Here is a 23,192-nt window from a genome sequence, read left to right on the forward strand (position 1 = left end):
GGAAGTCACAGAAGAACCCAAAGCATTTTCTAAAGAACCGCAGCCCTCACCTGGCTCAGTTAAGGTCAGAGGTCATGATTCAACAAAAAAAAGAGAGAATGAGCAAAAATGGCCTCAATAGGAGAGTCCAAGGACAAAACCACTGCCAACCAAAGAAGCAAAAAAATGAAGGCTCGTCTCACGTTTACCAAAAAAAAAAACCATCTGAATGATCCCCAAGACTTGTGTGAAAAACCATGTTGTATCTGGCATGAACTTAAATAGTTCAAGTTCAATCAGACTGAGATACTTTAAACATGCGGTTCATGCTGGAAACCTTCAAATATGGCCAAATTAAAGCAATTCTACAAAGAAGAGTTGGCCAGTTATTCGATTTCTGGCGCAATAACATTTTGAATTTTTTTTATTTTCTCAATCGCCCAGCATTTACACGGGTCTGGTCTGTGTTAAAATGCAGCCCTACAGTAACAAAGTGCTAAAGTTTCTTTTTGTAGCATCACACTTGAAACCAGCTTTATGCAGTAAAAACAGAGAAAAACAGAGAGAAATGACAGAATCTCTGAATTCTTCAACCTTTTTCTAAAGTCTGTGTGACACTCCAGTGTCAGGATGTGACTCTGGACATGTGCTGACTTGCTGCTCAACAGTCAAATTTAGTTCCATGGAAATTACATAACAATGGAGAGTCTGGCCCTGCAGCTTGATAGTGCAACGTTCCAGATTTGTTTTTGTCTTTTTGAAGGGGCAGCCAACAGGGCAGCTGTAACAGCGAAATGATAAAACATATGCAACACTGATATTTTAAAATTGCAATTGTCAGAGTTTATTTTCATTCTGAAACTAAAACTGCTCTCCTGTTACACCGCTAACATGGAGGCTAACATGGAGGCTAACATGGAGGCTAACATTTTGATTCATTTGTGTTTTTCAGTCACAGAAGCCGGTGGAGGAAATTAGACATCTCACCTGGACAGTGAGTTGATCTTTCTGTTAACTTGTTCATATAAACAACTATATGCTATCTATGATTTCTTTTATGTTTTGCAGGTGAAAGACTTCACAGCAGCTGGAAAACTGTGTGAAAGGCTCTAGTATTCACACACAAGCTCCAACTACAGATTTATTTCAAAACAATTGACTTTATAACTGTTGTGTCATTAAATTTTAATCCTAAAGAATTTCATAAAATAAATAAAATAATTTCAGAGAAACTAAAAAGATTTCATTGCGGTTCAACAGGTCCTCCTTTTAGTCATAGCTCAATGTTTTCAGTTTTTATTGTTGCCAAAACTGGATCGTCCATCTGTTCAGAGGTAGCCTATCATAACATTCTACACTCTTATCAAGAATGCAGACTTGGAAGCTTTCCCAAACCCTGCTTTGAGCCAATATACACTTCAAAATCCACAGTGGACTACCTCAGAGGTTTTAAGTTGAAGGTTTAACCTTGTCTCTCACTTCCCTGAGCATAACATTGTAGAAAATCTGTTCCAAACAAAGCCACACGCAAGATGGACTGAGAATCAGAAACAGAAGAACGCAGAAGGAAGAAATCCACAAAACAAGAACTAAAAGAGACTCAACTGCTATAAAAAGGCTTTACATTGCTGTCATACTAAAGTGGTGCTTGCAAGAACTGTGGGGTCCCTAAACATCTACTTTGAGCCCTTTTTATTATTTTAAAACTGTAAAAGATGGAAATAAAGTATTCTTGCTCAGAACAGTCAAGAAATGTGTCAAGTTTATGCCTTTTGAAAACCACATCGTCTTTTACTCTCCTAGCTGTTCACACTAACTGAAACGTGGAGCTCAGAGGAAGCTCAAACGTTAGCAAATCAGTGTTAATATGCTGTTATTCTTTTTTTAAATTTAGGATATTATTATTGTTTGATGAAACTTTGTGTTTTTAATGAAGAACATGTTCTGTAATAGTAACAGTTAAACTTACAGGTTAAGTTAAATAACCAAGGTTTATGCCATAATATACGAAAAGAAAAAAAAACAGAAGCATCGTCCTACTATCATGCCTCACTTCACCTTTGAAATGATGTTCATCCTCTGCTACTTTGTATGGACACTCAAAAGCAACTGTCATAGAAATATAAAAAACAATGTTAAGGGATTTTATGCTGCTGTGGTTTTACCTGCAGAGGTGTTTTCTAGTGTCTGATTTTTGCGATTTGGCCGTCGATTTGAGGTATTTGTCATTTTTTAGTTGCCAGTTTTGCCTCTTTGTCTATTTTTCCACCTGGACACTCTTATTGTGACTTTTCCACGTCTGTTTATATAATTTACAAGAGCGATCGTGGCTCAAGAGTTGGCAGTACGTCTTGTAATCGGAAGGTTGCCGGTTCGAGCCCCGGCTCGGACAGTCTCAGTCGTTGTGTCCTTGGGCAAGACACTTCACCTGCCACCTACTGGTGTTGGCCAGAGGGGCCGATGGCGTGATATGGCAACCTCGCTTCTGTCAGTCTGCAGGGCAGCTGTGGCTACACCTGTAGCCTCCACCAGTGTGTGAATGTGAGAGTGAATGAATAGTGGGATTGTACAGCCCTTTGAGGGCCCCGAAAAGCGCTCTATAAATGCAATCCATTATTATTATTTAACTGTATTGTGTAAATTAATAAACTAATCTGCAAAGCTGGAAGCATCACCGGTCAGAATTTGGAAGCGATTTAGTCGGTGAGGGTCAAAGGTCACTGAAGAAACAGATAAGCTGCTCTCCTTCATGGACGACCCGTCACTCCCACTTCACACTTCTCCCTCAGACCTTTCAGCCTCACTGCCATAAAGAACACTTCGGGGAATCATTCCTACTGATCTTTAGTTATATCTGTACAATAAGGCTTCAGTCTGTCACAGGTGAACACACCTGTGAGGCACAAGATCCCAAACATATTTTCTATTATACCTTCATCCAAATGTTTTTCTTACCTTTAAAGTGTACATATCACTTATTAATGCCATTTGCACTTCTCTCTACACAATGTCAGGGTTGCTTTTACTGTTTTTAACTAACTTTGTTTTTATTTTTCTTAGTTTTTTTATCACGGTTGCAAATATAAATTCCTGCACTAACTCATAGTATAAGGCCCTGACTGGGGGCCTGTGGCACTTTTATTTTAACTGTGGCTGAGACTGTACTATTTTTACATCCATCCATTAAAATAAAGCACATCCATGCATTACATGGATTCTGCTTTTTTCTGCTTAGGGTGTAAGCAGAAACACGTTTCACTGTACCCTGCTCTCTGGGACACTAAAAGTAAAAATGATCTGGTCTGGCATTATTTTTTCATGATGTGGTTCTGCTTTGTGCAGTTTACATTTTCCTTATGGATATAAACTCTGGCTTTGAAAATATTTGCATTCATTAAACACTCCAGTGATTTTCTGAAAGGTTTTATATGCTGAGAAAAACATTACTTATACAACCTGACCTTGCTCCCTGTCAGTTACTGAGTAGTTTGTCAGCGCAGCAGCAGTTTAAATTATGTTTAGCAAGCAAAGCAAACAGCGTGGTGAGTTTTTCTTTTGGATTTAAGCAGTGGTATCACTGACTTGTGAATCGAAGCCCCAAAAGATGAAAGTTGTTTGTGTTTCTCTAAAGGAATGAAATGTTAGCTCTCATATGTTGAAAATATGCCATTATACTGTAATAGATGGATGTGATCTATAAGGTGGTCGGCTGGAAATGAGTGATGAACGAGGAATTGCATAACTGTAACTGTGCTTGTTACACTGTGACCCATCCAGTGAGCCTGTGAGGACCTGCGGTTAGTGGGCTTCTCCCGTTTGTTCCATGCTGACAGACATCACAGGTTTCCTTATGTTACTTTAGAAAGGCCGAATCTGTTTTGGGCTTGTGGTGGTGCAGTTAAAGAAGACTGAGTTTGTAGCTTAAGCTTAGATAAAAGTGTCTGTTCCCAGGCTCATGACTGTGGTTGTTGCCCATGTAAAGGGTTAAATGATGTTACTGATATATTATTAATCATAATTATGTTAGTTTTGCACTTACACTGCTAGTGTTGCTCCGAAGCAATGTGACAATAACAAAATAAATACAAATAATTGAAATATCTGCCCTGAGATACATCACAGAATTGTTAGGCCTGTGAAATCACTACACTGTCAAATAATCTGTAAAAGCTGTGAAACAGACTGAGCTATTATAAAGAGTATTTCTGTTTCCGAAGGCATTTGAATGCACCGTTTTTTTCTCTCTTACAGTTCCAAATTGCTTAAAGCAGCTTTACATAGCTACTCTGGCACCACACCGGAAAGCAACAGCGGTTACAATCAGAGGTGCAGTTTTGGATCTCGGTGAATAATGGCCAAAACTATCAAATCCGCTGTGTCAGACACTCTGGACGACTTGACAAAGGTAGACTTTGAAAAGTTCTGCCACCAGCTTCTGGACCGCAGAGAACCGCCGCGCGTAAAACGCAACAAGGTGGAGGACAAAAGCCGTCTGCAGGTCACAGACGCGCTGGTGTCTATTTTTACTGAGGAGGGGGCTCTGAGGGTGACTCTCGAGATCCTGAAACAGATCGGCTGCAGCGAAGAGGCGAAAGAACTCGGTAAGATCAACGACTGTGATTCTGCAGCCTAAAACCTGCACAGACGGAGGTCAGGGTTTAATGATGGCTGAGTGTTCGGATGCTGCATTTTCACTTTCATTTTTCTTATCTGACCAGAGCCTCTCGATTGTTTTTCAGCGTTTATTTAATAACAGCGAACAGAGTCACTCTTCCATACGTGTCCGAGCCCGTTTTACTCCCGATCTGCAGATTAAAAGTGAAGTCAGCGGGCGCGACCGAGCCTAATTAGAGCAGCTACTTTATGCGCCGTTCGCGTGTAACAATTAGAAATGTGTACGAGGAAACGTTGTGCAGAACCTACACCCGTACAGAAGGACTGCGACCTATTTTCATCGTGAGACTGTGTTGATGTCGTTAACGCTAGCCAGAATGGGGAGATAATGCTGGTATAAGTTCCGCATTTATCGGCTGCCAGAGCATGGAAATGGCAGACCTCTTTGACGTTGATCAGGCACTGGCGCCATGCGCTTGGCGCATGCGCACAGATGCGATTTCCCAGTCCCACGATAAGTCTGGACTTCGACTTCTTGAGTAATAATAATCTTATAAAATGTCCTGATAGCTCTGATGGAGCTGAGGGATACGTCATTCCTCTGTATAAATGTGGAACTGAAGCCATAGTACGTGAGGATCACTTGTTCTTCAAAGCCTGTAACATTACACCCATGTATGATATTTTAATATTACTGTTCGTCTCTGTGTGATCCACTGAAACACCGTCACGGACTCTAACACTGTGTCTTCATTTTTGCAGAGGAAGCTACAGGTGGAAATTCCTCGAAACCTGCTCCCACTGACGGTGAGTTTCTGCGCTGCTTCACCTTTCAAATCAGCCTCGACGGGACGAGGCTGATTTGCTGTTTTCCTTTCTTCTTTACCGACATTTCACAGTATAGACCAGTGCTACGTTTGATTTAGTTTTAATCATAATTTTTGTCTAAATTCTTTTAGCTTTAGTTGACTAAATATCGGAAGATTATCGCAGACTAATTCTAAAGCTAATTCGGTTGATTAAAGTCTGTAAAGGTTTTCTGTGCTCGTACTTTCCTTGACGTCAAATGCGAAATGTGTCCATGTGTCTTCTCTTCTCTTCCAAGCGTCGACATTTTGTCCTGTTTTCACGGGAAACATGGAGCGTGGACGCTTTGTCTGCCCCTCCCATTCTGATTATTGGTGGCAGATCAAATTGTGCGTAAAAGGGGGGCGACTTACTGGATCGCTCCTCCCGCCTCTACACACCATTAATTAATTCTGAATGATTTGTCGTCTCCCCAGAACATTATAGTCCCGTTTTTATTTCCTTGAGTATCTAACCAGTTATTTTCCTCGTGCATCAGTTTTTATTTAACTGAGTGTTAAAATGTGCAACAACACAAACAAAAGAATAAAATGCTCTTACACTAGATCTCTGCTTGTTCCAGCCTCGAGTGCGTCAGCTGGAGCAGCTGGTGGAACCGCAGGCGGTAGGTGAAGACCTCGCCTGTAACTGATCCTGAGTCAAACTAAAACTTCGGACATGGTCAAGCGTAAAAAACAAAAACATGTCCGCTGGATTCACAGAAATTAAGTGTTTCATATTTTGTTGACATGTGCTTTGTTGTGTTCCTACACCCTAACATATGTTTAAATAGCATTAATTAGATTAGCTGAAAGAGAAGCACGAGGATCAAAGTTTGAAACCTTCAGCCCACCATCAAATCTAAGGCCAGTGAGCCTTATAAGGCCAGTGAGCCTTATAAGGCCCCATAGATTACCATGAGATCACCATCCTCTGGTGAATGATAATCGAACAGGACCGCCTACCATGTGTTTCTCTTCAGGTTTAAATCGTTTGGATGTTTGGAGGCTGGCAGTGACGAAATAATAACTCGACTAAAATGCGTTAAAGCAACGAGCCGGTTTAGAAAATGTGAGAAGTAGAAAGTACAGATATTTGTTTATAAAGGCAGGGAGTAAAAGTAAAAAGTAGTCAGAAAAAATAAGACTCGGGTAAAATACATTTGTATTTGTACTTCGTTACTTCTCACCTTTGTGCCCGAGGCCTTGAAACTGCCAAGCAGCTCCTCATTTCCTGATAATAAAAGAGAAGACTGCAACATTAACTAGATACAATAATCTTTAAATGTCTGGATGAAAAAAGGAAAGATGTCATTTATGTTCTTTTTAAATAGTTGACCAAAAGGAACGAATGTGTTTTTAACATTTAATGAATTTTAATTATGAAATAAATGAATTTTTTAAAGCATTTTGTTATGAAAGCTGAGAATAAAGTGAATAAAATTTTCACATGATAAACAACCGTAAACTTTTTTTTTAAATTTCTTTCCTTTTCTTTCTCCAGACAAGAACTTTGTGGACAAACACAGAGTCGAGCTGACCAAGAGAGTGAGCAACATCGCACCCATTTTGGATGAGCTCCTAGACAATGAAGTTATCGACCAAGAAACTTATACCAGAATTAGAGCTCTGTCTACCACTCAGGACAAGATGAGGGAGCTCTACAGTGGTCCCCTGCAAGCTAGTGCAGCCTGCAAAAAGATCTTCTATGACATCCTTTTGGCAAATGAGAAATTTCTCGTTAAAGAGCTCAGTGAAAAGGATTAAATGTGTTGAAAAAACAGTTTTTAGACCAAATATAGATCTACCAATATCTACCAGAACATAACATGATTACATTACAAAGGTTTAGATGCCTTTTCTTTGTGGGGGTTTTATTTTACACTTACATTTTTGTAAAAACTGTTCTATGTGTTGCATTTGCTCCTCGGTGGCTCCTTTAATTGATCCATTTTACAGGAAAAACTATGGATATTTGAAAGTTTTATATTAAAAAATGTAAATGTTATATATGTTAAAAATGAATCAGCGATGTCATCAGCCATGTTTTTATCCAAACACGTTCTCATCCCAAAACGTAACATATATGTGACAAATCGTCGCTATGTTGCTCGTTCCCAGGCGTGAGAGCGGGTTGAAATTGATAAATGTAAGGTGATGGTTAATGCTAGGGTTAGGGCCGCGAAGAGAATAAAAAGGGGAGTGCTTCAATTAAGAATCCTGAGCGTTCATAAGGACGCAGAGGGGTACCTTTCTCATTACTATGAATCCTCGGGGCCGTGAAGCTGTGAATGAGTTTTATCCATAAATCATCCAAAGCCTCATTAATCTCTTTTTCAATGTCATCATCTTATTGTAACTTGAAACATAGTGACAAAGATTTACTGTCCTTAAAAAAAATAAACCAAAATTAAACTCATGTTTTTCTTGTTCATTTTGATGATTAATTAAAACGTTTTATAATTTAATCTTTGAAATAAAATCTTCATTTTTATCAAATGATTTATTCAAATAATAATGCAGTGCACATTATGGAGGGACGGGGGAGGCAGAAAATCAGAATATTCATTCAAAAAATATGATGGTAAAACACTGGGAACAATTTCTGCACAAGATTTTAAATTATGTTTTGCATTTGTTGTCCACATATGCGGACATCCCATTTTGGGTTGTCTCGACCACACTACTAAATTTTGCTCTACAAGGGCCTGATATCCACTTACGGGGACGTTATACTGCCACTGTTCTATCGAAATCTAAAACGAATGTGCTCATATGTGAATATCAGGCCATTGTAGAGCAAAATTAGGTAAAAAGATAATTCTTTGTTTTCACATTCATCACGTCCCAATCAAGCGCTCGGGTCTTAGGAAGTTACAGGACTTTTTTCAAAGTGGCTAAACAAACACTTTCAACTCCTTAATCAACTTAATCTGTGAAGATTTGAGCATCAAACTTCACCCAAAGAACCTAAAAAACGAAACACTGAATGAATCACTCTGGCACAACATATGGTCTGAAATCATCTGCTTCTGGACTGCAGAGAAAACGTGAAAAAGGCGCGCGTAATGTTAAAAAAGAGGAAGTAGAAGGGAAAAGCCGGCTGCAGGTCACAGACTTTACCGCGGAGGAGGCGCTTCGGTGGTTCTGGAGATCCTGAAACGAATCGACAGCAGCGCAGAGGTAAGAATCTGCGATTAGATTCATATTTTAAACCCGACACAAACCGCTGCGGTAGCTCGGTGTCAGGGTTTGAAGACTGAGTGTTAGATTATTGTATCGTACGGAGCGAAACCTAACGGCTGATCGCCTAATAATGAGCAACTACTGGAAGGACCGCTGACGTATCCGCACATCTGTACAACAAATAAAGTTTAAAACGGAAGCAAAAATGTTTAAAAAACAAAATAAACAAAAAACTTCCCGCTCGTCTTTGCTCTTCTTTCAGTTTCACTTTCTTCTTCAGAGCCTCTCGATTTTACCCCCCAGTCCCCGTTTATAACAGCTAACAGAGTCACTGATCCTTACACCGTCCGAGAACATTTTGTTCCCAAATCGCAGTTTTAAAACGCAGTTTGGCGAATTTGTGCGAGTTGCCTACAACATATTTCCACGACGGTGTTTCAGCTCATATTTGTCCCCAGTGTGATTCCACAGTGTTCCAGATGTTGCTTCCGCTGATTGATCATTTTCACTGCCTCTGACTGCAGATGTCGTGCGGTTTGACAGGATTAAAGACCTCGGATGAAGAAAAACGTTGTGGAATAAGGTGCAGGTTTATGAGAGAGAGAAAGCTAAATAATAAAAATGAAATTAAAAAGCGTAGGTCTCCGCGGCTAAGAGGTTCAGCTCCACAGCTCCAGTTTCACATTACAAATGAAAGTCTTGACTTCTTGTGTAATAACAATCATATATAATGTGCTGATGGAGCTGCTTCATTCTTCTGTATAAATGTGGAGCTGAAGCCATTATACGTGACGGCTGTGAGGGTCACTGCGTTTAACCTCCAATAGTTCTTTAATGCCTGTAACATTACACCCATGTATGGTATTTTAATATTACTGCTCTTAGCACCATCACACATTCATCACACATCAAACTCTGTGTCTTCCTCATTTCCGCAGAGAACGCTACAGGTGGACAGTCCTCAAAACGTGGTTCCAGTGACGGTGAGTTCCGTATTGTTTATCAAAATGACGTAGTATGAGCTTAAATTTTAGTCTAAATTATTGAGCCGTGTGCTTTGACTATAGAACTTCAAGAGTGGAAACTCGTCTTTATTGTCCCAAAATACAAAAACAACAGAAAAAAAGCCGTAAAACAGTAGACAGTTGTAATCAGCACATTGGTTACTAGGGCAGCGTGCTGTTTTTATTAGCAATGTTTTATTAGCAATAGATCGAATAAAATAAAGAAAAGATAAGATAACCTAATCCTGAAATGAGCTTATCTATGTATGTCCAGTGGAGCCAAATATTAATAACCTAAAGAAGAGCCATGATTTAGTTGGTTTTAATGTTTTCTGGTGCATCAGCCCATCGTTTATTGTTTCCAACCAACTGGAAACAAATAAGGTGCACAGTTTTAAATCTGAGCAGCCCTTCATCCTGTGGACAGAAGGAAGTTGTTTATATTCTATCAGTGTAAAACATCATCATCAGTATTAATCAATAGTTTTTCCCCTCTGCTTGTTCCAGCTGGAGCATCTGGTGGATGTACAATGGCAGACGGTAGGTGCAGCATGAAGTCCTCTCCCTGTAACTGATCCTGACTCAAACTATAACTTAGCCTGAGGTCAAGAGTAATGAAAAAAAAAGATGTGTGCACTGTGAGGCACAGAAATGAAAAGAAGTCTTTGAGACTTTGGTGACGTGCTTTGTGGTGTTCCTGCAGTCTAAAAAGAAGTATCATTTTAGCCAGCTCCTGATTTTAAAGAGTCTGCTCTCAGCTGTTTGGTCTCCAAAATCAATGAAATGCAGCCAGATGCTGCTCCTTTTCCATTTTTGCTTGTTTCATCACTTTTCTGTGGTGCTCTGAGTACCTGGTCCGTAACACTGTTCGCCATCTTCCTTTATTCACATAACTGTCTGATCCTTATCTGTCCCTGCATGCCATTGGTCACACGGTGTGCCCACCAAAGCTGCTGGTTGCATGGATTCTCAGCAGGGCTGAGTGGTTGAGGCTGAAGAGTCGGCTTTTGTCATTTGCTACAAAGAATGAGCTCTTTGTGTCGGCTCGTTTGTGAATGACACATCACTAAACCCTAAGTTCGGCTGTGGTGCTGCAGCATGAGGACAGAAATCACTCAAAAATAAATCATAATAATTTCTCTTGTGAGCACAGGTGGCTTCTGTGTAAAGGTTATGATCAGCTGACCGACGCTGCTACTATTTGTGGATTTAGCCAACTGAACTCAGCAGGCTTATAAGCAGATGTTCCATGAGCTGTGATGGCTGATTTCCAATTCAATCAGTTCAATTTTATTTATATGGCACTGAATCAACGATTGCCTCAGTGTTCTTTAGTACGAAGAATGCTAAAAACCCAGGACAGGTCTGGGCTGAGACAAAAATCGGTGGCGGCTCATCATGATGGGTCTGTCTGTCTAAAAAACCTGGACCCCCCATGGCTGACAATCAAGATCACGTGAAGTACCCTCTGAAAGTCGGCTAAAAGATGTGAATGAAGCATCCAGCAGCGAGCGAAACCAGCTCATTAGATTCTCTGTAATAAAAGAGGAAACTGCAACATTAACTTAACTCTTGGAAATTCAGGAAACACAATAATGTTTCAATGTCTGGATGAAAAAAGTGAAAGACATCATTTATGTTCTATTTTTAACATTTAATTAATTTTAATTATGAAATAAGTGTGATTTTTTTAAAGCATTTTGTTATGAAAGCTGAGAATAAAGTGAATAAAATTTTCACATGATAAACAACTGTAAACTTTTATTGTATTTCTTTCCTTTTTTCTCCAGGAAAGCATTTTGTGGATAAACACAGAGTCCAGCTGATCCAGAGAGTGAGCAACATCGCACCCATTTTGGATGAGCTCCAATACAAGGAAGTTATCGACCAAGAACAATATGACAAAATTAGAGCTCTGCCTACCTCTCAGGACAGGATGAGGGAGCTCTACAGTGGTCCCCTGAAAGCCAGTGCAGCCTGCAAAGACATCTTCTATGAAAGCCTTTTGGCAAATGAGAAATTTCTCGTTGAAGACCTTTCAAAGAAGTAAATGTGTTGGGAAAAAACCACATTTTTAGACCAAACGTACACGATCTACCTGAACATAACATGTTTACATTAAAAAAGTGGAGATGTCTTTTCTTTGTGGAAAATTGTTCTGCTATGTGGTGCCTTTGCTCCTCAGTGACTCTCCTTTAATTGATCCATTTTACATGAAACACTTTGGATATTTAAAATTTTTTATATTAAAAATGTAAATTGTATCATTTAAAGATGAACTGACGATGTCATCAGCCATGTTTTTATCCATGACTCAAACTGTCATAAATTTATTTTCAGATTTCATTATCTTCTATAAAGTAAAACATAATGCAAACATTTATTGTCCTTAAAAATAAACCAGAATTAAACTCGAAGAATTCGTTTTAGTGAATAATTAAATTTTATAAATTGACCTTTGAAATGAATAAATAAATATAGTGACATAAACGCAGTGTACGATGTCTGCATCCGAGTTTAAACAATGTTGTCTACTTTTTTCCAACTGGCTAAACAAATATTTAAACACTTTAAAGTCACGATCCTCCTCAATCAACTTACTTTGTAATTAATCTGCAAAGCTTTGAGCATCAGACTTCACCTAAAGTACCTAAAATGAAATCAGGATCATTTACATGATGTCACTGGCCTTAATTACTGATTCATTAATGTGTGTATTAGCCTTTTGTTGCAGCTGATTTGAATTTGTTATATAGGTGACTGTATCTATATTCAAACTGTACATATTTTTAAATTTGCTTTTTTAAAATGTAAAACGACCCTCAGGACTCTCCTCTGGCATCAAGTAAAATGTCAGATTTTAAATTCTAGTGTAATGAGTATTGCACTGTGCCTGTCTGCAGTAAAAAGGGTTTGAATGATGAGCCAATAATATCTACCTGAGCTTCCCAAAACAAGATATCAAACACGGTTTAGGAATCAAACATAACTCTACTTTTCTCCTCCCTCTTCTTTGAACCTGTTTTCTAGTTTTTCTAGAGGCAAAGTCATTTATTGCATCATTGCAAGAAATATGATGTCCACTCGTCTCCTGTGCCACTGAAGATATCAAGTAGTTATTTATTCACTCGAGCTTGGAACTCCGTTCTGTAGATACAAGGAAGTTATCATTGCTTTGGGGAATTCGGGAAGGCTCTCCATCTCTGTAGGCAGCGCATTTCCATCAATATCAGCCTCTTTTCTGGTTTGCACCCTGTTCTGGTCGAGTACGACGGCTTCAGTCTTCATTTGTTCACATATCTCTTTTACTGAGACCTGTGCATCTTTGAAATGCGTTTCCTCATAACTGATTACATGTTCTTTGCTTTTCTGAGTGAAACAAACAAATGAAATAAGATATAATATTATGCACATATATATAGTATGTATATATTTAATTTTGTTTTGATCACTGATATTGAAACCATTTTTTAAAATTAGGCTAGTGAAGTTGTTGTTGGTTTCTTATCAGTTGCACTTCTCCATGGATGGTGCTATCAACAGCCGCCTACTGTGAGTGTGAGGTCTTGTTACTATGCTGGTACTGCTGTTGACGGTGCTGCAGCAGCAGTCCCTACAGCTAACATGTTGGTTAATTTGACACATTTTCCTTTATGTATATTAATTTTTTAGAGCAGCAGACCCAGACTTCAAACACAGGTTTTGGAGAACCTGTTTGGCTTCTATGCCTTGTCCAAGCCGCTGTTTATATTTATGTTTAACACAGAGAGAGAAGCTCAATTGTTTGAATTTATTTACAATTACAGTTTTCAAAAAATTCTGACCGTAAACAGCTTTCAAAGCTTTGATATTATTTGAGAATATATATCAGGTGATGGAATTTAATTTAAAGGTTTCTATGTCCCATTGAGCTTTTTGCACTAACTAGTGACAGTATAAAGGTAACACAGTCGTAATTTTGATCTCAAATTTCTGAGAGAAATAACTGAATTTAAAACATGGCAGACCTCAGGCCAGATTTAATTGGTAGACATATATGCATGCAATATGAAATTTATTATCCCAGATAGTCTAAGGAGCAAGGGCGTAGATTTGGCATGGACGGAAGGGACATGTCCCCACCAATAATCAGCGATTATTGAATTGTCCTCACCAATAACCTTGGCTCATGTGATTAGGTAGAGGATCATCAGGGGGTCCTTCGTCCGTCTTTGGGGGGAAACTCCCACTGGGTTTAAATCTGGGACTCTCCACCATTTGATCCTAGAACTGAAGAAGCTTCTTGGATGAGAGGTGACACGTCTTCAAGCAACTTAAAGAAGTCCAGACACTTTTCTTTCCAAGCTCCTTAGACTACGATGACCTGGATGACTGGGAACCTTCACAGACAATAATAATAATAGTGAATACACAGCAAGGTCTTCACACTGTGAATGCTCAGGCCCTCGTTACTAAATGTATCTGTGGTTTAGGTGATCATCAGAAAAATCATACATTATCATAGAAATGCCTAATGTAATTGCTAAAAAAAAAGTCTTAGTGTGGAAATGATATATTTTCTTTATAAATGTTGGCTTTTTTATATTAAATTTTTTTGAGAAAACATGATTTAAATGTCTTTAATTAGTTTTAATATTTAAAACAGCAACAGAAACATTAATATTTAATTTTTCTTTATGAATGTTTGAATTTTCCAGGTTGCAACAATGGCAGCTGTTAAAGATCTGCTTCTAGAAACACAGGAGGATTTGAGTGATCAGGGTCTCAAGGAGTTCATGTGGTTCCTGCAGTTCACATGTTTTCAGAGGGGCCTTCCACAATTTCCGCCGAGTACAAACAGAAAACATATAGTGAACGCGATGGTGCAAACATGTGGCCAACAGTCTGTGGAGGTAACCATTGATGTTTTCAGGGACATGCAGAGAACTGATCTGGTGCAGAGGCTGTCAGAGAGCAGCTCAGGACTCAAAGGTAAGAGAATAATTATCCCTAATAAAAAAAATTATCAAGAGTTGATTCAAAATCTTTGAACCAAGTCACAAAAACTGAACAATGGAAGCTTTTTTGTCTTCCTGAAAGAAGGCAGGAGGATTTTCTTCACTGAAGTGTTTAATAATAGATATTGTTAAATAAAACACAGACATTAATATTAAGATTACAAACGACTAAATTCTTTCCTTACACACTTAATTGTTTTCTGATCATTAACCCTGATGTTAAATAAGTTATGAATGGATCTAAGGTGGACGACAGACACTAGACAGACAATCATTGTGGAGCCTAAAGAGAGCAAATGAAGTAATAGATAGATGAGGTGTTGTTCACAGCCGGCACCTTTCTAACTTTGCCAGCATCAGCTTTAAAATCTGTACCTGATCCTGAGAGTTGTTGTTGTGGCGGCTGAAAAGCTGCAGCCGTGTGTGTTTGTAACAGCAACCGAGTGTAAGTATGAATAAAGATTGTGCTGAAAAGCATTAAACTGTGGACGAGTCTGCTGTGGGGATACTACACTTTCTTTTCTCATGGTAACCATGATATTGTAATATTTCTCCCAGAGAAACTTTGTGGATGAATGCTGGGCTGTGCTGAGCCAGAAAGTGAGTAATATCACCTATGACTGTATTTAAATGATGCAGCGTTCACTGAACATGTTCAGTTTAAAAAACTCCTACATGTAGAAAAGATAAACAGAAAGATTAAATTCATCAGGTTGGAATAAATGTTAATCAGGTGTGTAATTATCACTTACATCATTTGCTTGTAACTGTGTCTGGTGTAATCTAAACATTTATGAGACGTTGATGAGATAGAAAAAAAAACCTGGAGAAAAGTCGCATTTACCTTTTTTTTCTCAGGTAGAAACGTTGGCGTCTGTTATTGAGCTGATTTTGGAAACCCTGGCTGGTCTGAGTTACTGGGAACTTGAGGTTTTCAAGGAAGTCCAGCGTAAAATTCATTACAAACATTAGTCACACATCCAAAGAATCATCTACATGAGGACAGACCTGCAGGACACGGTGTTTTTCATGGTCCTGACTTACGGTGAGCGGTCAGTGGAGGAGACCATGGAGGGTTTAAACGAGATGAAGGGGGCTGATCTGGCTCAGAGGCCGTCAGACTGCAGCCCAGAACCCAAAAGTAAGACAACAAAGATGAAATAAGTTAAATGAACTCTGGTGGTTAAGATGTCTCATAAGTAAAGTTTTTGTCTTTCATAAAAATATTGTAGAGAAAAGACAGATTGTTGTCCAAATCAGAATTTATGAGTGTTCAAGGAACAAAAAAATGACAAAAAGTGACTCCTTCAGTCTGAGAGACTGAATAACACAAACAGTGTCTATCATAGTTGAGCTTTAAATGTAATGTTGAAGATTATACAACTGTCAGTTGGTAAGTAAGTCTCTTGTGAGTGACTTTGAGCACTTTTCTCCTCAGAGAAACACTCTGTGGACGAACAACGCTCTGCACTGATCCACAAAGTGAGTCATGTCACATCTCTGATTCAGTACAAAACAGCAGGCTGAAAGTCAGAGGACTAAAGTATCATCAGTTCTCATGTTGAGTCATTTTTCTCACGATTTCTGCTTTTTTGTGGTTATGAGAAATCATACTGAACTTATTTGGATAAAATGGATAAATAAATAAATGTCCTGCAAATTGAATGACTTTTCCAGGTGGCAATGGTGGCTGTAGCAGTCCCTCGGACCAAGGAAGAAATAGAGAGAGCCTCGACGGGTGCAGTAATTTTTACTTTGAGATTCATTCAGAATCTAACAGTGCTGAGGTGCACCAATGCACCGTGAAAACTAAACAGAAACACAAAATACATTTTCTTAGACGCTTATTACAAATATGAACTCAAATAATGCAGAAAATACAACAAAATATCAGTTAAGCAAACAAATACAACTTAAAACATGTACCTCGCTCCGCATTCCAAGGGCTGCAAATTGTTAATTTTGCTAGAGTCCGGTATCACGCTGCTTCACGCTTCATTGAGAGCTGCCTACTGGGACATGTGCGCCACAAAAACCGGTCTGAGCTGGAAGTGCAGCTTGCCGCTAACTAAACAACAGAGCCCTCTACTGGACACTACGCGTAGCTGTTCAGGCTTAGATCAATAAACAAAACTGGACCTTTACACTCCCACCAAATCATGTATAACAAACAACATTCTTTACATGATTTCCAGCTTTAACATATGGACATTACTACAAGAACGAACACAATTTCAAATACATCATCAATAAACTTTCGCAAAATACGCCTGATGTGAAAGTATTGATTGAAACATCAATTAGTTATTTTCTAATAGAACTACAAGCTTTTGAACAGGTCGCTCAACTACGTGAGGTTTGTGTGCTGTTCTCTGCTTCTTTATTAAGCCTCGATCGCCAACTTGAAGCTTGACTCTGCGGACCAAACCGTCATCTTCTTCTGGTGCTTCAACCACTCGAGCCAGTTGCCACTGATTTCTGGGAAGCATGTCTTCTTTGATAATGACTATGTCATTGACTTTAAGATTTCGACGTGGTACGTGCCATTTCTGTCTCGTAGATATGTTCAGAAGGTACTCTCTTTTCCATCTACTCCAAAACTGCTCAGTGAGATAATGGACTCTGCGCCAACGTCTCGTTCCTTTGGAAGTTCAGACATGCGTTGTTCTTCTGGTGAACGTCTTAGTTTTCGACATTGAACACATTTACTTATTAGTTTTGCAACTTCCTTGCTCCCACCAATCACCCAAAATCCGTTCGATCTGATTTCCATGAGAGTTTGGCTTCTACCTTGATGACAAATCTGTGCATGAAAATGAGCAATGATCAACTTTGTAATGTGATGGTCTTTCGGGAGGATGATGGGGTGCTTAAGTCCCTGACAGAGTGTTGACTTCTTCAGTCTTCCTCCAACACGGAGAAGTCCTTGATCTAGCACTGGATCTACTCTAAACAGGGGACTTGAACTCGGAAGGTTATCTCCCACCTTCAACACTTCCATCTCTTGAGAAAAGGCCTGCTGCTGAAGGAGCTTTATTATTGTGTCAGCAGCTGTTTTCCGTTCATCTACTGTTACAAAGTTTCCATACTGGGCTTTGCTGGATCTCAATCTTTTTATCCTTGCAACCACTTTAAGGAGCATTGACCAGCTTGAAAACCTTGACAAACGGCTGAGGATATTGTCTTGTTCATTTGTTTGAGTTGTGAGAGCTTTGACTGCTTTGACTTCTGGATCCCCTACTAACAACACAGCTGAGGGGCTGGGTGCATATGAAATGTCATGTTCCCACAGAAACTTTGGACCAGACAACCAACATGTTGACATGATTTCTGATGCACTGAGCCCTCTAGAGGCGTAATCTGCAGGATTCTGAGCTGTGTCAATGTAGTGCCACTGTTTGGGATCTGTAGTTTGCCTAATTAACTGAACACGGTTGGCAACGAAGACGTGGAACCGTCGTGCCTCATTGTTAATATAGGCTAAGACTACTTGGGAGTCAGTCCAAAAGAACTCTTCATTAATGCACATCTGAAGCTCTGCTTTTAGCATGCTGCTCATTCTGGCTGATGTGACTGCGGCTGAGAGTTCTAATCGTGGGATACTTGTCACCTTGGTAGGTGCGACTCTTGCCTTAGCCATAACAAGACTACAGTGGACCTTCTCGTTGCCTAATATAGGAGCATGCACCATATCCTAAATCACTAGCATCACAAAAGTGGTGCAGTTCCACCTTTACAATGTCTGTTAGTTCTGGTGGGTGGTAACATCTAGGCACTGCAACCGATTTTAGTCTTTCCAACCCATCTTTCCAGTCCTCCCACCGTGAGCGTAAGTTGTCAGGAAGGGGGTCATCCCATTCAATGCCTCTGCGACACAGTTCCTGTAGGATACCTTTGCCTCTTAAGGTGAAGGGAGCTACGAACCCTAGTGGGTCGTACAGGGATGAGATCACTGACAGTATGCTCCGGCGAGTAGGAGGTTGGTCCTTAGTGTTTATTTTGAAACTGAAAGTGTCATTTTTGATTGACCACTGGATGCCGAGCACATGGCCTTCAGCTGTTGTGTCAGGTTTGAAATCGAGCGGTTCTGTGGTGTCTGCTCTGTCTGAGGGTTCCAGCTGGGAAAGCGCATCACTTTGGTTTGAGTTGAACTTGTGCAGATGTAGACCGCCAAGTCTACAAAGTGCTTGTGTTTCGGTGATGAGTTCTTGTGCCTCTTTAACTGATGGGACACTAGTTAGACCATCGTCTACATAAAAGTTCTGTTCAACAAACTCTGAGGCCTTAGGATAGTCTGCTCTGTACTGTTGTGCCAAATATTTCAGGCCGAAATTAGCACATCCAGGGGATGAACTGGCACCGAATAGATGTACAGCCATTCTGTACTCTCTGGGTTCTTTGTCTAATTGTCCATCCTGCCACCACAGAAATCTCAGATAGTTGCACATGTCTGGACAAACAGAGAACTGGTGGAACATTCTCTCGATATCACAGATTATGGCTACATTTTCCTTTCTGAAACGACAGAGTACCCCCACCAATGAGTTGATCATATCTGGACCTGTGAGAAGAGTGTCGTTTAATGAGACACCGAGAAATTTTGCTGAACAGTCAAAGACGACTCTTAGCTTGGCTGGTTTTTTCGGGTGATATACCCCATGGTGTGGGATGTACCATGCAGTCTTGCCTTCAGACAAAGGGGGGGCTAATTCTGCATCACCACTGCTGATAATGTCTCTCATAAAGGAACAGTAATGTTCATGATACTGTTTATCAGCCTTTAGCTTTTTCTTCAGGTGTTGCAGTCGGACTGTGGCTAGCTTCTTATTGTTGGGAAGCGCTGGTGGATCATTGCCCTTGAAGGGAAGCGGCATCTCATAGTGCCCATCTGGTCTTTGTTTTATTGTATCACTGAGGATTTGTATGAAGCGAACATCATCCTGTGATACATACTTATCCTCATAGTTTCTCTCATTAAAGTCAGTCTCTAGGACTTTGAGTACATCTGTGGCTGATGGTATGGGCATTTCTTTGACTGTGATCCTGTGCACGTAACTCTGGTTACCTTCTCTGTCTAGGTGAGGATTACCAGAACCAATAATACTCCATCCTAGTAGGGTTCTTTGTGCGAAAGGTTCGTTTATTTTGCCTGTGACGATCTCTAGGGGGGCTAGTGCTGATGGGCAGTCATAACCAATCAATAGACCTACTTCACAGTTCTGTAATGGCTGTAACTTGTTAGCTAAGCCTTCAAGGTGTGGCCACTGAAGTGCCGTTTCCTTGGTAGGGATATGAGACTTGTCAACTGGGATAAAGTCACGAGAGTAGGCTTGTTCTATTTGGACACGAGTCTCAGAATCAAACCCACGCACCTGTAAGTTGTTGGCAAGTTTACTTGCAACGACTGTGTCGACGGAAGTCATGGTGCTAAGCTTTAACTGCACTGGTTGGGCGTCTACATTTAGTTCTAAGGCCAAATCCTCTAAAATAAAGGATGAGTCACTCTGGGTATCAAGCAGGGCATATGTAAGTATTTCTTTCTCAGGCTCAGATGCAACTGACACAAATACTGGTACTATGCTGGATGTGGAAGATGGTTTCCTTGTTAGTACATGAGTCATAACATTATGCACTTCCTTGTTTGCACCTTCATCTGGGGATTTAGAATCCTCAGTTTTCCTTTCTTTAGGTTCATTCACTCTTTCTGTGTGTAGACAGGTGGGGTGACGCCGACCACACTTACTACAGGAGTGACGTCCTCTGCATTCTTTGGTTACATGACCCCTTCTCAAACACCCGAAGCAGAGACGATTTTCTTGAATGAAAACTTTCTTGTCATCACTAGTTTTCGCTGCAAAAGCAGGACACTTAGCTATGCCGTGCGATTCTTCTTTGCAAAACAAACATGGGGGTTTAGGTCTAGAAGTAGATACTGGGATTGGTGGAGACTTTGGTTGGATGGTAGTACTGAGTGCCTTCGCTCTTTTAACGTGCCGCTCTTCTGATGCCCTTTCGTTTATTAGGAATGGTGAGGCAACAGGATTGCAAACTACTGTAGCTTCATTTTGTATGAACTTTGTAAAGCGAGCGAAGTTGGGGTAGTCTTGGCTTTTGTCTAGCTCCTCCACCACAATGCGGCTCCATCTCTGCACTATCCACTCAGGCAGTTTTCTTAGAAGCTTGTGATTTTCCTCACAATCATTAAGGATCTCTAGGCCTTTGACTTGAGGGATAGCCTCTGCACAGCTTTGGAGAAAATCTGCAAACTCCCTCAGTGCTTTAGGATCATTGGCAGCTATTTTAGGCCATTTTGTGAGTTTAGCCCTAAAGGCTCTTTGAATAACAAATGGGCTGCCATACCTTTCCTCTAAAACGCTCCAAATGCCTGCGTATGCCTGCTCACTGTTGCGGAAAAAATATCCCTCTACTGCCTTTCGTGCTTCACCTGCAAGATAGCTCTTTAGATACAACATTTTCTCACACACAGGTAAAGGTTTGTCACCAATTAGTGCCATAAAGGATACCTTCCAATCCATAAACTTTAGGGGGTCGCCACTAAAGATGGTGGGCTCAGGTACAGGAAGCCTGTTTAGGGTAAGAGAGCTGGCGAGGGCTTGAACTAAGCTAAGTTCTTCACATTCTGGAGTAGTATTGTGAGGTCTAAATGTTGGTGCTTGTGGATTTAAAGAGAGCCGTGGTGCGATGTTGGGGAGATTTGCGGAATTTTCTAAGTTGTAGCAGGACACTTGATCATGGCTTTCAATGTCATTTTGAGCGCTAAGGGCTCTTACTCGTGCAGCTGCTACTTTCACTTCGCTGTCTGCCTTTAACTGTTGAAGTTTAGTCTTTTCCTCCTCCAACTTTGCCTTTGTTTCCACTTCCTTTATTTTCCACTCATTTTCCATTTGGCTGATCTTGGTTTCCTGTGCCAATATTTCTTGTGTGGCCTTTGCTTGTTCCACTTTGGCTGCAAGTTCAGCTTCTGCTTCCACCTCACGACTGCCAGTAGAATCTGCCTTTGAGCGTGCAACTGAACCCTCTGGGAACGACGTTTCAGTTTTTGTATCACCAAACACAGAACCATAGTCCCTTTTGTTTAACATCACTCGTACTCTTTCCTTTTCAAGGCGATCGTTAAAGAGCTGATCGATATTTTCCTGTCGTTTAGCAACAACTTCACAAATGTCAGTTGTAAGCACTGCACAAGCATCCATTCGCTTAACAATGTCTGGCGTCATGGATTGGCTGCGGCGAATGGGTTCATAATGCTGTTGTACTACAACGTGCTTGTCTCTTATGTCATGACTGGCATTGTTTAGCTCTTCAGGTGAGCAGAAAGTTTTCAGCTTTGTTCTGATTTCTTTAGCTGCCTTCTTCCAAGTGTCATAAGCTTTGTTAAATGCCTTCTCATTTTTCTTTGCCTCATATTCCTGCATTTCTTTACCCTTTTCAGTTAAATGCCTTTCACGATTGCTGGATCTTACTCCTTGTTGCTCTGAGTCGTCGGCTTCTTCAGCAGCGTTCAACATTTTGTTACTGTAATGTGTATGTTGCTCTATGCGATAACGTCTGGACTTAAACTTACATGAGTGTTACTTTTGGAAACAATGCTCACATCAGACGTTTACATCACATAAATAAACAGATTAGCACCCACATATTAGACAAAATGTAACTGTAAATACCGCTGATATACGTTACTTTCAAGAAGAATAAACCCATACAATTTAAAGATTGTAATTACTCAGTGCAATGCAGTATACCTTTAACCACAAAAATATTTAAGGCAAGTAACTCTGAATTAGTGTGCAGACATTTTAACTTTGTTATCAGCAAAGTCCTTAATGGGCATAATACCTGCACCTTCGTAAAGTAACCATCAGAGTTCAAAGGGGAGGTAGGCGACGAAGCAAAGATGATCTTGACTGGTGTAGAAATATCTCACAGCTGACACACGGACCCACCTCGTGGCACGGGCTGCACTCATCTGGCACGGGAGCTAGCAAGAAGCCTTCACTCAGCGATCGAGTTTTCACTGTAGCAGTCCCTCGGACCAAGGAAGAAATAGAGAGAGCCTCGACGGGTGCAGTAATTTTTACTTTGAGATTCATTCAGAATCTAACAGTGCTGAGGTGCACCAATGCACCGTGAAAACTAAACAGAAACACAAAATACATTTTCTTAGACGCTTATTACAAATATGAACTCAAATAATGCAGAAAATACAACAAAATATCAGTTAAGCAAACAAATACAACTTAAAACATGTACCTCGCTCCGCATTCCAAGGGCTGCAAATTGTTAATTTTGCTAGAGTCCGGTATCACGCTGCTTCACGCTTCATTGAGAGCTGCCTACTGGGACATGTGCGCCACAAAAACCGGTCTGAGCTGGAAGTGCAGCTTGCCGCTAACTAAACAACAGAGCCCTCTACTGGACACTACGCGTAGCTGTTCAGGCTTAGATCAATAAACAAAACTGGACATTTACAGTGGCAGCTGTGAAACAACTGCTTTTGGAAGATTTGAATGATTTGAGCTCGAGGAGTTCAAGAGATTCCTGAAGTC

General features: G+C 40.2%; 3 protein-coding genes across 4 annotated transcripts; 2 read left to right on the forward strand and 1 right to left on the reverse strand.

Moving 5' to 3' along the window:
- The first annotated feature begins 4,235 nt into the window (after positions 1-4,235).
- On the forward strand, positions 4,236-7,857 carry LOC113031667 (apoptosis-associated speck-like protein containing a CARD). 2 transcript variants are annotated; one of them, XM_026183957.1, is made up of 4 exons: positions 4,236-4,580; positions 5,356-5,400; positions 6,023-6,064; positions 6,943-7,857. In XM_026183957.1, exons 1-4 carry the CDS (start codon positions 4,331-4,333, stop codon positions 7,203-7,205), a joined length of 600 nt encoding a protein of 199 aa, XP_026039742.1. In that variant the 5' UTR covers positions 4,236-4,330; the 3' UTR covers positions 7,206-7,857. The 2 variants fall into 2 exon arrangements, with proteins under 2 accessions (XP_026039742.1, XP_026039743.1); XM_026183958.1 differs by lacking the exon at positions 6,023-6,064.
- Positions 7,858-8,566: 709 nt separating this feature from the next.
- Positions 8,567-11,961, forward strand: LOC113031668 (apoptosis-associated speck-like protein containing a CARD). The gene is made up of 4 exons (XM_026183959.1): positions 8,567-8,621; positions 9,563-9,607; positions 10,136-10,168; positions 11,419-11,961. The coding sequence occupies exons 3-4, from the start codon at positions 10,159-10,161 to the stop codon at positions 11,676-11,678; spliced, it is 270 nt and encodes an 89-aa protein (XP_026039744.1). The 5' UTR covers positions 8,567-8,621; positions 9,563-9,607; positions 10,136-10,158; the 3' UTR covers positions 11,679-11,961.
- Positions 11,962-17,579: 5,618 nt separating this feature from the next.
- On the reverse strand, positions 17,580-23,103 carry LOC113031662 (uncharacterized). Its single transcript, XM_026183949.1, has 2 exons — positions 22,897-23,103; positions 17,580-22,779 (listed from the first exon to the last, which is right to left on the reverse strand). Exon 2 carries the CDS (start codon positions 22,152-22,154, stop codon positions 18,273-18,275), a length of 3,882 nt encoding a protein of 1,293 aa, XP_026039734.1. The 5' UTR covers positions 22,155-22,779; positions 22,897-23,103; the 3' UTR covers positions 17,580-18,272.
- Between the last annotated feature and the right edge of the window lie 89 nt (positions 23,104-23,192).

This window comes from Astatotilapia calliptera, chromosome 11 (assembly GCF_900246225.1).
Source record: "Astatotilapia calliptera chromosome 11, fAstCal1.2, whole genome shotgun sequence".
Lineage (NCBI taxonomy): Eukaryota > Metazoa > Chordata > Actinopteri > Cichliformes > Cichlidae > Astatotilapia > Astatotilapia calliptera.